Source organism: Macrobrachium rosenbergii, chromosome 10 (assembly GCF_040412425.1).
Source record: "Macrobrachium rosenbergii isolate ZJJX-2024 chromosome 10, ASM4041242v1, whole genome shotgun sequence".
In the NCBI taxonomy this organism is placed as follows: Eukaryota; Metazoa; Arthropoda; class Malacostraca; order Decapoda; family Palaemonidae; genus Macrobrachium; species Macrobrachium rosenbergii.
Window position 1 is genome coordinate 66,265,104 of NC_089750.1, and position 17,103 is coordinate 66,282,206.

At 39.2% G+C, this 17,103-nt stretch overlaps 1 protein-coding gene across 1 annotated transcript; it reads right to left on the bottom strand.

Annotated features, from left to right (window-relative positions):
• Positions 1-93: 93 nt before the first annotated feature.
• Pfdn1 (prefoldin 1) lies at positions 94-14,426 on the bottom strand. The gene is made up of 4 exons (XM_067109611.1): positions 14,271-14,426; positions 11,806-11,991; positions 2,746-2,952; positions 94-637 (listed from the first exon to the last, which is right to left on the bottom strand). Exons 1-4 carry the CDS (start codon positions 14,304-14,306, stop codon positions 545-547), a joined length of 522 nt encoding a protein of 173 aa, XP_066965712.1. The 5' UTR covers positions 14,307-14,426; the 3' UTR covers positions 94-544.
• Between the last annotated feature and the right edge of the window lie 2,677 nt (positions 14,427-17,103).

Sequence of the window (17,103 nt, forward strand, 5' to 3'; positions counted from 1 at the left end):
GTTTCTCTCCAAAAGGTAATGCTAAATGGCATACAGTACTCACGTTACAGGCCTGCCATAGCTCTCTGCTAGTTTGAAAAAGAAATAACTCCATAATTAAGCATAACTTTATTTAGAAATGAGGTGAATTTGAGAATTTATAAACAGTGGTATAGATGATTGCAATGTCTCAATTACAGTGGTCAGAGAAAGAGGAAATAAAAAAAATGTGTCAAGGCCTATAAGTTAACAAACAAGACAAAATACATTTTCACAAAATTAAAATATACGAGAAGAAATAATACAATACGATAACTAAGCCACTTCCCATAAAATTTAGCTTTGCAGTATTGTGTTAATTACGACCAGGAGGTGGAAGAAGAAAATGCTACATGCAGGTAAAGATAATAGAAATTGTAATTCCAGTTTTACAGAACTTACAACAGCAAAATGAATGAGGACCTGGTTGCAAATTACCCCCACACTTAGGACTTAGTTTAAGGAGAACAGCAATATCACGGATTTTAAAAAGGAAAAAATGCAGTTAGCAACAAGAACATGTTCATTATGCTGCACTCATCGCCTGTTTAAGCTTGATCATTTCTCTTAGGTTATTCTGGCTTTCTACCATGCTGCGTTCCAGGTACTCTTTGTTTGACTGTGGGAAGAAATGAAATCCATTAATACAGTATTTACAATATGAATGAATCCTGGCAACAACAACAAAAACCCATACTGCCAAATTAATTTTCTAACTATTTGAAAAATGCCATTTTTTTATATAAACCCATTACTTACAATTACTCGCCCTTTTCTTGATTACATAATTATAACCTTGTTGATGGTCACACACTTCCAATAGCAGCCACAAATATCTGTATTTGTGCTGCTTGATATGTGAGCTGTAACAATTAATGGGGATGAGTCCTGCTTTGTTTTGTTCATAAATAATTACGAGTTTCAAAATAAACTTATTGTAATTAGTCAGAAATGCAATTTAGGAGGGAAGGATTGGGATGCTAAATTTCAGTTTGGCAGACTGAGGCCTCCAGGATCCAAATGAAAGCTTCTGGGATTGACCTTATGATTCAGAATCAAAGACAGGGCATCAGAGGAGGTCCTCTTCATTTTTGACTTGGTAAAGAAGTGACAGAATGGATAAAGGCACAGTGACTTATTTCTTGCTACCTGTGCTTTTAAATCTCCATGACAAAACAAAGCTGGGTGCAATAAACAGACCCATCGACTTCAAACCTTGGTAAGAATCTTCTTTAAGAGATTGTGCAGTTCATTTAAGAACCTGGTCACAAAGCTGACATAAATGCCTAGGTGCCACCAAAAATCCAAATCTAGTCCATGATGGAATGGCATGGAATATAAAATTTAGGCCAAAGGTCAAGCACTGGGACCTATTGAGGTATTTCAGCACTGAAAGGGAAATTGAGGGTAAAAAGGTTTCAAAAGTGTAACAGGAGGAAAACCTTGAAGTTGCACTATAAAACAAGTGTTAGGAGAGGGTGGATAGTAGGATGGGAATATAAATGCAGCAAGATAAAAGAAAATATGAATGGAGGTACAGTAAAGGGAATGAAAGGAGTTAAAGCTAGAGACCAAAGGAATGCTGCAAAGAACCTTAAGTGCCTACAGTGCACCGTAAGAGGTGCACACTGACAGCACTATCCTCGTATGGAGATATTGGAATCTATATGCAGTCCTTGGACCCCAACGATATCTGTTTCCAAGTCTGTCTTAAGGTCAAATTTGCAAGGTTCTCAGAAGTAAGGTTTGTGCTTACCCTCAACAAAATGTCTTAGCAAATTTAGCTACTTGGAAGATAATAAGGAAATCTGTATGCATATAGGTATAACCAAAATAAATGTAATGATTAAAGATTAATACTTCCTCTCATCCCACCAATGTCTTGCATTAATTGTTATTAAATTTAAACTGATTACTGACTAAATTATTGATGGCTTACCACCCACTTCCAGTCACAACATTGTTTCCATGTAATTCTCCCAGCCCAAGAAGAACCCTAAAAGAGTTCAGAGGTCTGGTTAAACAAATCATTTATAACTAACTAACTTTCCATCATGATATGTTTTCTCTTTGATGAATCACCAGAACTTACAATGGAGCTAAGATTACCTGAGTAAATGCTTAAAAGAAAATTAACTTAAATAAACGGTTACAGACTTAACACAGCATTATGGGAAATGTGACTGGATTCACAATGGTGGCTGGCTCGTGCCATCACACCACCAACAGAGCAGCTTCAATATTTACATCAGGTTGTTCAATCAGTCTTGTCTGTCGAGGACAAAACTGCCCGACTGTAATTGAGCTCAGTAGCATCCCTTTAATCATGCCCTCCTAGAAACACTTGACAGCAATGAAGTCAGAGGAGTTTAAATCTTCCATTCCAAAGAAGCTGGAGAGGACTAACAGGAAAGGTTTCACTTGCCTTCCAACTACAGCATCAGTCATTTAATCAGGGAATCATCACTGTTGGTCTGCTCAACTTGCTGCTTTAATATGTTTGAAATTATGTGAACACAGCGCATTTTACCCCTTAACATGGTTCATCTGTAGTCTTGACTACTGCTTTGTGTTGTCTACATTCAGCTTCGCCAGCAATTTAAAATGTTATTTTAATAAAGTTGAGTTATTTGCTTTCATATCTTATTTTGGTGATGTTTTTATTTCCTTTATGTGGCTCTTCAGCCAAGTTACATATAAAAACTAAAAAGAAACCACAGCACTTACCTGTAAGTTTGCAATCTTATCATTGCATTTGGCAACCTTGGCTTTCAGATTGTTGCGCACCATTGGGATATCAGTAAGCAGAAACATCCGTCCAACACCCTCATATACACGTGTGTTTTCCCTAAGCTCTGAAAATACAGCAAAGTTATTACACAAATCCTGGACAAACTTTAGTTTCCTCTTAATACTTACTAGATTAACAAAAAACTAAAATAAGGATTACATACTGAAAGTTGAAAAATTAAAATCGGTTTGTGTATTCTAACTGCCCTAACTTTAAACTGAATTTGAATGAGAAAAATATAAATTGTCCTAATATATTTATTACTTGGATACTTACCTGCTGTTAAAGTTAGCTTCACAAACTCCCTAAGCTGGCGCCAAAAAAAACACACTAAGCGCGGAGATATAAGTTACCTTTAACAGTAAGTACGATTCATCCAAAATACAGTAATATAGACTTTCATAATAAAACTTATTACAGTATTTGGATACTTACCTACTGTTCAAGTTAGTTTATATTTCCGCGCTTAGTGTTTTTGGCGCCAGCTTAGGGAGTCTGTGAAGCTAACTTTACCAGTGGGTAAGATTCATCCCAAACAATTATTTTTAACAGGCACTGTCCTGCACAAACTATATTTTCCACATTAGATGCATTATGGTCATGCTTTATATTATTGATCAGGACATGTCCAAAGATCCAAAGACTTCATATGTTTTATATCATTACCTCTGTCTGACTAACCTTGTCCTTTACCAACATTGTCTTGCCACTTGATATAATCACTCACTCCATAAGACCCTAAATGTACTCACTCCATTAGACCATATGTATGATTACTTACTCTATCAGACCTACAATATGATTACTCACTCCATTGGGCTATAATATGATTAAGTTCTGCCACATTCCACATGCCATCCTGTTCAGTCATTTTGACTGTCCAAGGCAGGTCTACCCAAAGGTCTTCTTTGCTCCCATACCAGTTATGGTATTGTATCATCCTTCACACACACTTCATGTAACGTTCATCACAGCCTTCACAGTTTTATGAAATTTAAGGTCATTAAGTCATTATCATATGCTTGAGCAGTATATTCCTATTAGTGCAGCAGATAATTGCATATTTCATAAGAATCGTTCAGATAGTGAAACAAGCATGAAATTTTGCACAAGTGCTCTTTAAAGTTCCCTCTATCAGAAAAGGGCGCTGGCCACGCAAAAAATTTAATATGGCGGCCAAATTCTAAGATGGCGGCCAGTATCGACAGATTTTGGCTAATTTTTCACTAGAATGGCATGTATTTGCTTCTAGCAATATGGTAAAGCTCTTCCATACTATTTCTTGTGAATATTATGTTTCTGTAGCTTCCCAGTACAGTTTACCTTTAAATATGGGGGCTATATGGCTGCCAAGAAAAGGTAGAAACAATAATTATAATGAGAAATAATGCCCGTTCAACAATTATCGTTTTAAGCATGGATCTTGGTTTCTGTGGTTTTAGATCCTAATGAGGCCATCTCTTTCGAATAACTCATCAATTTTGAAGGAAAATTAATAAATGTAAAAGAGTGTATGTCTGCACACAACCAGGGCACACTGGTGACATCACTGCTGTGTAACTCAGCATGGGGTTCAGTGCCAGCTAATCCAGCTTTACTAATCCTGTAGTCTTAGACTAGTAGTTGTAGTATAGTTTAGTTTAGTGTCCCAAATGCTTTCTAACAGCCCCAGACCAGCTATAGTTAGATAGCCGCACCTGAATAGACAGGATGTGGCAGCGCGGGAGAGCCGAGCCAAGGGTATGGGGCTGTACATGATGGTTCATGTACTTACCTGGATGGTGTACAGATCACACGGGACTTAAATGGCACTGGATGAATGATCGGGCTAGGTGTAGGGAGACCGAACCTAGTTGAATCCCATACAGGAATGTGTGCTTTGTTTAAGGTGGTAAAAGGATAACCCCTCGGCCTTAATCAAAAGTGAAATCATGGCAGAATGTGATGCCAATCCAATATTGAGCAGTAGAAAAACAAACTGGAGTTTGTGTTGTCTTTGTCAGAAGGACAAAAGAGGTGAGCACTTGACATCACCTCCAAGTCATCATGTCCTAGACCATGATGGGTACACAATGCTGGCAAGGAACATTCCCATGTTCCGTGAAATTAATGAAATGCCACTGATAATGGATCCAGCAAGGCTGGATGAAGGTGATGGCATAGAGGCCACTCTCAGGAAAAATGCAGCAAAATACCATGTGAACTGTCGCTTGTTGTTTAACAACACTAAACTGGACCGTGCAAGAAAGCGACAATCCAATGACCAGACCAGCAACACTGAGACTAGTCGTGCAAAACTGCGCCCGAACCAGTCATGACAATGAAGTTTGCATTTTCTGTGAGAAAGTGGCACCTGCATCTGATCTCAGACAGGCTAGTACTAAGGGCCTTGACTTGAAATTGTGTGAATGTGCAGAGATACTTAGTGATGGCAAGCTCCTTGCTAAGTTGACTGGTGGGGATGTCATTGCACAGGAGTTTAAGTATCACCATGCCTGTCTTTGTGCCCTCTACAACAGAAAAAGGTCCTACCTGAGGAGCCTTGAGAAAGACCAAGGTAGCACTGAGTCAGAATCAGATGTGTATCCACTAGTTCTGTCAGAACTGATGATATACATTGTTGAAAACAACCTTTGTTCAGATGATCCAGTCACATTTCGGCTGGCAGATATTTGCCACCTCTACCAACAACGTCTGGAACAATTAGGTGTAGAGTCACCAAGTGTAAATTCCACGAGACTCAAAGACAAACTTCTGGCAGAAATTCCAGAACTTGAGGCTCATAAATCTGGCAGAGATGTATTACTTGCATTTCAAAAGGATGTGGGAAAAGCACTTGCTCAATCATCTGATCTTTCAGAGGCAGTTATCATTGCTAAAGCAGCAAATATTCTCAGAAAGTCTATACTTGATCATCAGTCACGGTTTGATGGCACATTTTCTGAGGCTTGTGTACGAAATTCTGTGCCTCCTCTCCTGCTCCAGTTTGTAGGGATGGTTGAGCATGGGGCTGACATCAAGTCACAGTTACAATTTGGAGCATCAAAGTCAGACCAGGCCATTGCACAGCTCATGCAGTTCAACTGCTACTCCCGATACAAAGAGGGAGCAACAACTCATAGACACTCCAAAGACAGAGAAACACCATTCCCAGTCTACATGGGACTCTCAGTCTATGCCAAAACCAGGAAGAGAAACCTGGTTGAAATGCTACATCAGTATGGCCTCAGTATCTCTTATGACAGAGTACTGGAGGTCTCTGCACAGTTAGGAGATGCCACAGTTAGCAAATATGTGGAGGAGGGTGTGGTCTGTCCCCAGTACTGCGAAAAGGGTTGTTCACCACTGCAGTGATGGACAACATCGACCACAACCCATCTGCAACTACTGCCACTACCTCCTTCCATGGAACTAGCATCTCCATATTTCAGCACCCCACCAAGGAGAACACTGGACAGGAAAGACAGCAACTAAAGTTTGCACCTGAGAAAGTGAGGTCGGTGCCTGAATTGCGGACACATTCACAAACATCTCACCAGCTTCCTTTCAAACAAAGAACCCTGTGCCACCAAACACTGCAATACCAAAGCCACCCACAGATATCTTGGGGCCACAGCTTGCACTGGAGTATCAGTGGCTAGACAAGGTCATAGTCACCCAGGAAATAGATGATGCAGTGAATCTGACGTGGTCAGCTCATCACGCTTCAATGAAGAGAAGCCCAGAATTTGAAGTAACCATAACTTCATTGCTTCCTCTCCTGCGTGATCAGGCTCATTCTGTTGCTACGATCAAACACGTGATGCAGAAAGTGCAGGATGTCACTGATTTTCTGAACCCTGGCCAGATACCCATAATCACAGCTGATCAGCCAATCTATGCCGTAGCAAAGCAGGTGCAGTGGCAGTGGCCTGATCAGTATGGCGAAGACAAGTATCTGGTAATGTTTGGTGGTCTGCACATTGAGATGGCAGCAATGACATCTCTTGGTACTCTTCTTCATGGCAGTGGTTGGACAGGAGCTCTGGTGGAGGCAGGAGTTGCTTCATCTGGAACTGCAGAATCCTTCCTGTCAGCTGCAAGTGTAACCAGGACACGGCAGATGCACCAGGTTACAGCCTCTAGTTTGTACAAACTCCTGAGGACAGCATACACTGACTACTGTGCTGAGAAAGCAAACAACAATGAGCAGGCATTAGAGTTTGAGGAGTGGTGTGACCTTCGAAGACAGCAGAGTCCACAGTTCCACTTCTGGCACATGGTGTTGTCTATGGAACTTGTGATATTCCTACTGATCAGGTCCTTCCGTGAGGCCAATTTTGTCCTCTACTGCCAGGCATTGCATGAGCTGATACCCTACTTCTTTTCCAACAATAATACAAACTATGCTCGTTGGCTGCCTATTCAGCTCAGGGATATGCTTACCCTAGAGAGTTCACACCCAGAGTTGCACAAGGAGTTCAAGGCTGGCAACTTTGTTGTGCACAAGACCAGTCGCCAGTTCTCAGCAATGGCTCTTGACCAAGCTCATGAGCAGACCAATGCCTTTATAAAGGCTGATGGCGGAGCCATTGGGCTGACTGAAGATCCGTCAGCACTCAGAAGATGGATGGTGGCTGGCCCAGAGATCATCCGCTTGGTGTCTGCATACGAAACAGAGGTTCAAAGTAAGGAGTCTAATGAGCAGACAACACACCATGAACAAACACCTCATGCGCAGAAGACATTCTTGGAGAGAGTCAGCAAGCTGTCATTGGCTTTGCAACACTTGGGAAGTCCTTTTCAGGAAGAGAGCCAGGATCTGTATTCCATTGACAACAAAGACATTGCCCACCCCAGCTCAGCAGAACTTCTACAGACACACCTTGACAGAGGCCGCACTAAATTTCAGAAGTTTTCAGACTCTTTGGCAAACAATGCAGTCTCCTTCTATGAGCCGATAAAGAAGAACAGAACTGACTTCTTCAGGCAAGAAGCTGCTCCTGTAGAACAGTCAAAGCAGAAACTTCTGAAGGAGGATTGCCAGCTTTTCTCAAAGCTATTTATATCCTGTCAGAGCCGTGAATGTGATCTGCAGGAATTCTTCCAGCACGAGAATCAAACATTCCCAGCTTCCCTTAGTGAGGGTGGTAGGCTGTACACATGTCAGAAGTCTCAGCTGACCTCGGTCCTGGAGAGTCATGTTACACTAGAAGACAAAGAACCAAAGACTGATGTCCTCATTGTAGATGGATCAGCTTTGGTCCATGCCTTGCCACCAAAGAAAGGAAAGACCTTTGAGGGCTATGCACTTTGCGACTTCTTGCCTGTGATACAATCCTATAGCAGCAAGTACACATCATCACATCTTGTATTTGATGTATACAATACATCCAGCCTCAAAGCTGAGACCAGGCTCCAACGTGGTCAAGGAGGAAGGCGCAAGGTGACAGACAAGAACACAATTCCATCCAACTGGCGCAATTTCCTAAGACACGATGCCAACAAGACAGAGTTGTTCCAGTTCCTGGCAGACAAAGTTGCCCAGATGTCTGCCACAAATGTTGTCATTGCCACGAAAGGGTCTGCTGTCCTCAGCACTCATGAGGCTAGTCTTCAGGGACTGGAAAAGTGCTCTCATGAGGAAGCTGACACCCGCATCTTTCTCCATGCCAAATATGCCACAGAACATGGAGCCAAGACCATCACGGTTAAAGCAAATGACACAGATGTTCTTGTCGTTGCAGTCAGTGCTTTCTCCACTCTCCACAATCTAGGGCTAGAGAAGCTATGGGTGGCATTTGGCCAAGGCCAGAGCCTGCGCTGGATTGCTGTGCATGACCTGTGCAACTCTCTGGGCCAGGAGAAGGTGAATGGCATGCTTTTCTTCCATGCGTTCACAGGCTGTGATACAGTGTCAGCCTTCCGAGCAAGGGCAAGAAGACCGCCTGGCAGACATGGAACATCTTTCCAGAGGCCTCCACTGTGTTCTCCAAACTGAGTCACTACCCTCTCAGAGTGGAAGAGAGTGACCTGAAGGTCCTGGAGAGGTTTGTCATACTTATGTATGAAAGATCCAGCACTGCTGGCACTGTGGATGAGGCTAGACTTGATATGTTTGCCAGAAAACAAAGGGCATATGAGGCCATTCCACCAACCAGGGGAGCTCTCCTCCAACACACCAAGCGTGCTGCGTACCAGGCTGGTTGTGTGTGGGGCAGGCCACCCAGTGTCAGCCACAGCCAGAGAACCCTGCTGAGTGGGGATGGCAAAAGTCTGGTGAAGCATGGCAAGTCCTCTGGACAACCAACTCGCCCTTAGCCAAGAGTTGCCAACAGCTTACCAAATGTGGATGCAAAGCAGGCTGTCGGGAAAGGTGCATGTGCTACAAGCTGGGTCTTCCTGCACAGCTCTGTGCACTTGCAAATGTGAAGTCTAGATAAATATTGCCCTCTCTTCAGTAGATAATCTAGCTTGAGCATCCAACGTGTCATGCTATGCCTACCTTCTTATCCTCGAATTTTTCAAAGGTGTAGGTTGAGAGACCTATACATAGATTGGTTGCGTTTAGTCCGTATTTCTCTTCTTTTCTTTTTATGGTTACAGTCTTAGACACAATGTTGTATGTGACCATACCATTACTATTTCAGTTGAAAATAGCATATTAGTTAAACTGTCTGATCACATGAATATACCATTAAATAAAAACAGTTGGTCTCTATGTCTGCTAGCGCTGTGGATAGAAAAAAAAACTTTTATGGCAACCATTTTGTACGCCATCTTGGTTACAATTCATTTAGTAAGGGTTTTCAATAAAATGTGTGGTATGGAACATTTTTATAACCTAAAAGTCGAGGTTTAAAAAAAAAAAACTGGCATATTCCATCCAATAGATGCTCCCAAACCAGTGAATCTCAACATAGATGGCGGCCATTTTGAAAAATAGCCGCCATCTTGGATTTTCAGGTGGCCAGCGCCCTTTTCTAAGAGAGCGTAGTCTTAGGAATGTTTGTGCCAAATTTCATGCTTGTTTCACTATCTGAACGATTTTTACAGCAATCTGCTGCACTATATAGCAGTTTTCTCTTCATGGGGTTAGACATGCAATGACTTCCCTCAAATCTTCTCTTACAATGCTGATACTTTCTCAGCTTCTTAGCTCTTGATTTCTGCATTCCCTTTACAAATGGAAAGATAACATCACAGCACCTGTTCTATGGTATACATGTGCCTTTTCATCTTAACCCTGGATGTCCATAAGTATCCTAAATACGCCAATTAGTTTGGTCAATATTTCTGGATTCTTTGTAAATTCTGTTGAATTTGTTAACAGCTATTTCTTAACATCTACACTATTAGTTTACTTCTAATCCCATCCACCCAAGACTTCCTTAATGACTAGTACAAAGATTTAAAGTTTTCTATGTGCTGTTGTCTGTCCATATTATCTACAAACAGCCAGATTCTGACATTTTCTCTTAGCTGGACACCATCTTCCAAGCATTAAACTACATTTACTAGGAACACAGTAAAAGAGATGGAAGACACCAGACTAAGCAGGAATACAAAAGGTGCAAACAGAGAATTAGAAGCACCGTTTGTACAGTAGTAACCCTTTAGCCATTGCTACATTTCTTTCTCTTCTTCCTTCCCACCGTTATCCCTACGTTAAGGGGTCGGTTGTCTGATGCACCTTCTCCACTGCCTTCAATCAAAGGCATCATCCTCCACCAAACCTCTTCTCTCCATATCTTCCTTCACTTTATCTCGGCATCTAATTCTCGTCTCCCTCTCGATCTTCTAAAAGGTTCTTCCCAAGCCCTCTTCACTCCCTCCTCGTCATCCATCCATCACAAATGCCCATACCATCTCAATTGTGACTCTCTTATCACCTCTGTTATCTTTACTAAGCCTGCTCTTCTTATTTTATCATTTTCCAATCTCTCAAGCAGCGATATTCCCATAATCCATCTCAGCATTCTCATCTCTGTTCTCTCAAGCTTTACTGCCTCTCTTCTTCCTAGAGCCCATGTTTCTGATCCATACATTAACACTGGTCTTATCACTGTGCTATAGATCTTGACTTTTAGCTTGATTGGCCACTTCCCCCACGCCACTACATTTCTTTCTGCCCTCTATTATTTATATGTTCAATTTAGTCTTCTCCCACTTACTTCAACTCCACTAACTATTTTTGGCTCCAGTTGTCCCTTGTTTTTTAAGTAACCAAACTTCAGGTCACCTCTAAGATCAATAAAAAGTGACACAGCAGTCTGGTAACTTCATAGTAACAACAGATATATTCTGGTCACAATTTCCCGCCATAAAATGGTTTGACTTCCCAACCAACCATATACACTCTCCAACTCAGCTGGTGTCTGAATTACGCAGACGAAAATATTTAATAAACTAATTATACATAATTTCCAAAATAACAACTGACAACAACCGGAAATAGTTATTCCATCACATGTATACACACCTAAAAGTTGAAGACCAAGAATAACTTAAAAATAAAATGACAGGCCTGGAACAAGGTGGCATATACATGGTGTCCACAGGGATTTAGATATATTGTAGTGATCTCTAGAAAATGTTTCAAAGGAAGAGGTTTACAGGAGGGCAAATGATCTGAAGGCAAGATTCTATAGAACGCACTGGGATATGGGACAGATGCAGTAAACAGGTCCACAGCTTACCCACGCAAACAAAAACAGAATATGTATTATTGAAGATACAGTAAAACAAATTAAGACCACAGCACTTAAGAAACCCAACCGTGCGACAGTCCCTATGGAAAGAAACAATAATTCTATATACAATACCTAAAATCTTGCATGTTCATTCTCTGGACTATAAGTTTAACAAAAGATATGCTAAATCCATTTCTTTTGAGGAAATATCCAAATTTAATTTACTACAGTAACATGTTTACTCAGCCCATAAAATTCTTTACTACCTTAATACCTGAGAAGCAATGACACCCCAAGTTTGCACTGTCCTTTTGTATACCTCTAGTCCACCAGTTTCAAACACATGAGCACTATACATAAGACAAAAGAAAAATAGTCGCATAATACCTGTATTTCTTTGTCTGTAAGTTGTGCATGAACAATCTGTTTCTTGAGGCTTTCCACCTGTACATCTGCAATTCTTAATTTTTGGTTTGTCTCCTGCATCTTCCCCTGAAGCTCCATGAAGGCCTGGAAGGAAAATTCAAGGAAATTACTGATGAATTAAACAACAATTGTCTAGAGATTACTACAATTTCAACTGAGAGTTGTAAAGCGAACTAACGACAAAATATATCTGGCTTACTGATGGTAGTACCACAAATAAAATGATCACAGTAGCATACACATTTTCAACCCAGAAAACTCTGGTACCAGTGTTCATGAATCACACAATAATCAGAGAATTTGAAGAGATGATAGTGAACATGTAACAAAATTTTCTGAATGAATGAAGTCTTTGCCATACCTGCTCCAAGTCTGAAATGCCTTTAGCAACATCTTGTCCTCGGAAACCAGACAATGCACGTATGTTAAAGGCTGCTAAATTATGACCTCATGCTTTACAACTTCAGTAACAAAGCTTGGTACATTTGTTATATACATTATCTATTATTTGGCAATTTGCAGTCTGCATTTAGTCTGATGAGCTGTCTGTCTGTCAAGTAGAACACAACACCCTAGGTTAGGTTAGGATGCTTGCCTGTTCAGTTATTACTAAAATATTATTGGTTACAAATTTCACAGATTTTTATTTTCAACTGGCTTGTCAAACTGATCCCATATTAGGCTATTATTGTGTGGGAAGGAGTGAATCATTACCACCTTTACTCTTACATCACTTATTTTCTACAGAAATTGAGATATGCTGGATTTTCATTAAAATAAACAGAAACATCAATTATAAGCCAAAAGTCAGATCACATCAAAACAACAGGAATATATTTGTCGGAAAATATGAGAATTAAAAAAAAGGATTACATAAATAGCAATATCTTAGACTAGGCATAAATATAATTTGAAAAAATAGTCAGATACACACACAACAACACGGGGTTGCAATGTTGTGCAACACCAACTGTTAGTCAATCCTGGTGAGGCAGGATATAGCCTAGTGGCCTAAGTTAGGTTAGGTTAGGTTTTGGTGGAGTGTATTTTGTCCTCTATCATAAGAAAAATAAAAGGTAATGGCCTACCAACCACAGACCAAAGAATCTGAATCCAGAAAGGGGAAAAACAAAATTATAGTTTATGTTTTGCACCAAGGTCCAATACCTTGGCAACTAGGTTATACATTTTCCATGGGAATCACACAGGCTAGAAGAAAATCTATTCATCTTCAGATCAATAGGCCTAGCCTAACTGCAGAAATAGTCTAGGCCTAGTTGAAATTTATTTTCCCAAATCTAGGTAAAACTAAAACATTTGCTGTCATTATTTTTTGGCACAGGCAGGCCTATGTAGGATAAATTATGCTTGATTTACCCTCTGACCTAGGCTAACCCCAGGCAAGGCATAATAAAAAAAAAATACATACAGAAAGCTAACACAAAAGGGAAGCAATGGGATAAAACGATAAAAATTGGTTTCATGGCATTGGCATTTTAATCAACCGATCACTTCATCACCCAAATGGAATTTCACAAAACTGGATGGTGTCAAACCACTACAGCCTCACCTGGCACAGGCCTAACCTATTTTACTTTAAACCATCTTTGTATTTTGGATTTTAAAATACTTTCCTATTTTACTGTGAGCTTTGGGCGTTTCTGACATTCGTTTCATTAGGAAATGAGTACTTTGAAAGATGTTACACCCCACCCTTACATCCTACTATTTGGGGGGGGGGGGGCACCGTGGGGAAAAAGGGGTTTTTGGGTAGGAAAAAACCACAAAATGAGTGAATTACAAGGGCAATAATCCCATCTTTACTTCTCAATCTGATTATGTTATGTTCATGGAATGTTTTCAAACTAATATCATGTCCTAGGGTTAGGACCTGGTACCTTGAGTTAGGTTAGGTTGGGTGTGGTTGGTCAAGTCATTTGCTAACGAAACGACGTCACAATTCGTTCAAAGGACATATCAAAACATAAGAAAATTATATTTTTGTAAAGCTGAAGACTAATAAAGCCAGTAATCAAGTCTAAATGGAGATAATTATTAAAAAAAAAATTTTACCACTCCGTGAACTAAGCTGCCGTATTTCACGGCCTTATTACAATACAGCGGCCATACACTATTTGCAATCTATTTTGGCTCTATGCCATTAAAAACTGTGAATTACCTTCCTTTAAATAATATTAAGCAACATAAACTAATGACGATTTACTTCGACTAGCCAAATAAGCTGGGCATGAATCATCATAACAAGGCATGGGAGGCTAGCCAATAAGACCATCATCCAACAACAATTCCTCCTATTTCTTCCATTTTCCCTTGATAACAGACTAACTGCGATGCAAACTAACCTTTTTGAGTTCCTGGTCTGGTTCCCCCTTCGACATTTTGTGCCAATTTATTGCCGGCCGCGTTAAAACCGAATAAAATACACAGCAGGTCGCGCGACACGGATTCTGATGTTTTGGTTTGCAAGGGAGCAAGCAGGTAAGAAACGCCCTTATTTTGGTGGTTTAATATTGCTTCTCCCTTCCATTTCTGGTATTGTTTCCTCGCAATGATGGAACGAGAATATATAGTTATATTCAGAATCTTAGGATAACGATTGTAGCAACAAAGAAACTGCCAAAGATTATCGTTCTTCTTCAGGGCAGGTCAAGAAAATATAAAACTGCCAAAGATTATCATTCTTCTTCAGGGCAGGTCAAGAAAATATAACTATACTTCTAAGTGTAAAAGTAAAAGTCATAGGCTAATCCAAACATAATTATATATTCAGTATCATAAGATAATTACCCTAGAGACAAAGAAACTACCAAAAGTTATCATTCTTCTTTATGGCGGTTCCGGAAAATATAACCATATTCATAAACGTAAAAGTAAATTACGTTTTTATTGTCTCATGTACAAAGTGAAGTGTACCAAGAAGAAAATTCTCAATTCACGATCATGCTCATATATATATATATATATATATATATATATATATATATATATATATATATATATATATATATATATATATATATATATATATATATATATATATATATATATATATGTATGTATATATATATATATATATATATATATATATATATATATATATGTATGTATATATATATATATATATATATATATATATATATATATATATATATAGTCCTTTTATTTGACCCTTAATGAGTGTAGGAAAATTCAACAAAAACTAAAATCTTCAACACTTACTCTGAAGGCCCATCGGCTGAACGTCAGAGTTCTGCAGATATATATATATATATATATATATATATATATATATATATATATATATATATATATATATATATATATATATATATATATATATATATATATATATATATATATATATATATATATATATATATATCTGTGTGTGTGCGTGTTTGAGAGAGTATATGAGGATGTGAGCGATGATAGTTCCCATGGAACCTGTTTCTAATCGCATGAGTGCATTACATCACTTGAAAACATGTTAAACATTTAACTATAAAGAAAAACAGCAAAGTGCGAGGAATATTAATATTTTATCAAATTTCTGGTAACATAATACTGAAATGGAAGGAACAAGTATCTCGGCAGCACATAAAAAACTGAAGAAAATGCAGCGCAGTGTTTAATCTCTCAGTTGTATTGATTCTGCCAATGCTTGAAATTCTTTAAGGGATACTGACCATTCCTGAGGACTGAAAAGTTTCGAAGGTAGAGGATAAAATGAAGTTCACTGCAGATTTTAAATGCGTTTTATTTTTCTTTTTATACAGTCAAAGATGGCGTTATTTGTTGATATTCAGTTGTCTGCTAATTGTGATCTTTCCCCTTTGCCTGCCCTTATTTGACCAGTCCGTCATTACTTGCTTTGCCTGCCTAAGCTTTATTCATTTTGTTACACTCAGCCAATTTTCCCTACTTAGACAATCTTGGTTGCTGTTGATGGGTATGTTGACTTGTTGATTACTCTAGGCCTATGCCTATAGAGAATTACACGTCAGCATTCTCGATTGGGCTTGACTCTGGCTAGATTAATTGTTGACTTTGGTGTTGTTTGCAAATAAACTGCTGTAGTTACCTACAGGGATCATAAGACGGGATTACCATTACCATCATAATTACTGGAGCGCCCTCCACCACCTCATACAGGCCCCAAAATTCGATAAAAGAGGGGTTGGGTTGTCGAGGGTCAACACCTCCCACTTGCAGATAAATAAATAAGTTTTTTTTTTTTTTACCGTTTACAGAATGTGTGAATGTAATAATGACTGTTTTGTGTGTGTGTGTGTGTGTGTGTGTGTGTGTGTGTGTGTGTGTGTGTGTGTGTGTGTGTGGGTGTGTGCGTGTATGTGTGATTGAGCACCCTTGTTAGGGGAAGCAGATTTGAAAAATAAACAGGTGCATGAATAAACAGACAAATTAGTACGAGAGTAGGTACAAGACGAAGTGAATGGCGCAGTCTGTGTGGGAGGTTCAATGCCTTGCAGATAAGCCTTCTGTGGAGCACCTAATGGGTTTATGGACTAAATGCACCATTGCCTCAATGCACCAACACTAGTCTGAATGCACCGTGTATCATGGTCCAAATGCAACGAGTATCTGGTCCCAATGCACCACTGCTTAATTAAAGTGCATCTTTCCTTGTGGTCCTAATGCACTAACTTAATTCGTATAACACCTGCTCTTTGGGGAACTATATAGGTGTCTATATTCACTTTGCAGGAATATTTTCTTTGATATAGTGAATCATTCACAAAGTCTGAATACAATAAGAATATTACAAAACCAACAAATACATTGATATGAGAAGAAGATTAGGACTAACCAATTAAAATGCATTATTCCTTATGGTCCCAATGCACCAACTTAATTCACTTAACACCTGTTCTTTGGGTAACTATATAAGTAACTATATATATTCACTTTGCAGTATTATTTTCTTTGACAAAGTAAATAATTTTAAAAAGTCTGAGTAGAAATGGAATATTACAAAACCAACAAACGCATTATGCTATGAGGGAGAAGTTTAAAACTTTACTACCTCTTAATTTAAACTACAAGCCTAACTGTTTCTGAATCAAAACAGAATATTACAAACCCAACGACACACTTTAAGGCTTCTGCCAGAAAAATTCATATCCTATAGACTAAGCTGGGTTACATAAAATAAAA

What these genes read in the sequence shown, in the direction of transcription:
- Pfdn1 (XM_067109611.1), bottom strand. Translation starts at nt 14,306, where the DNA reads ATGTCGAAGGGGGAACCAGACCAGGAACTCAAAAAG. An exon ending in CAGACCAGGAACTCAAAAAG is followed by an intron (nt 11,992 to 14,270) that starts GTTAGTTTGCAT and finishes TTTTCCTTCCAG; the next exon opens with GCCTTCATGGAGCTTCAGGG. An exon ending in ATAAGATTGCAAACTTACAG is followed by an intron (nt 638 to 2,745) that starts GTAAGTGCTGTG and finishes TTCTTCCCACAG; the next exon opens with TCAAACAAAGAGTACCTGGA.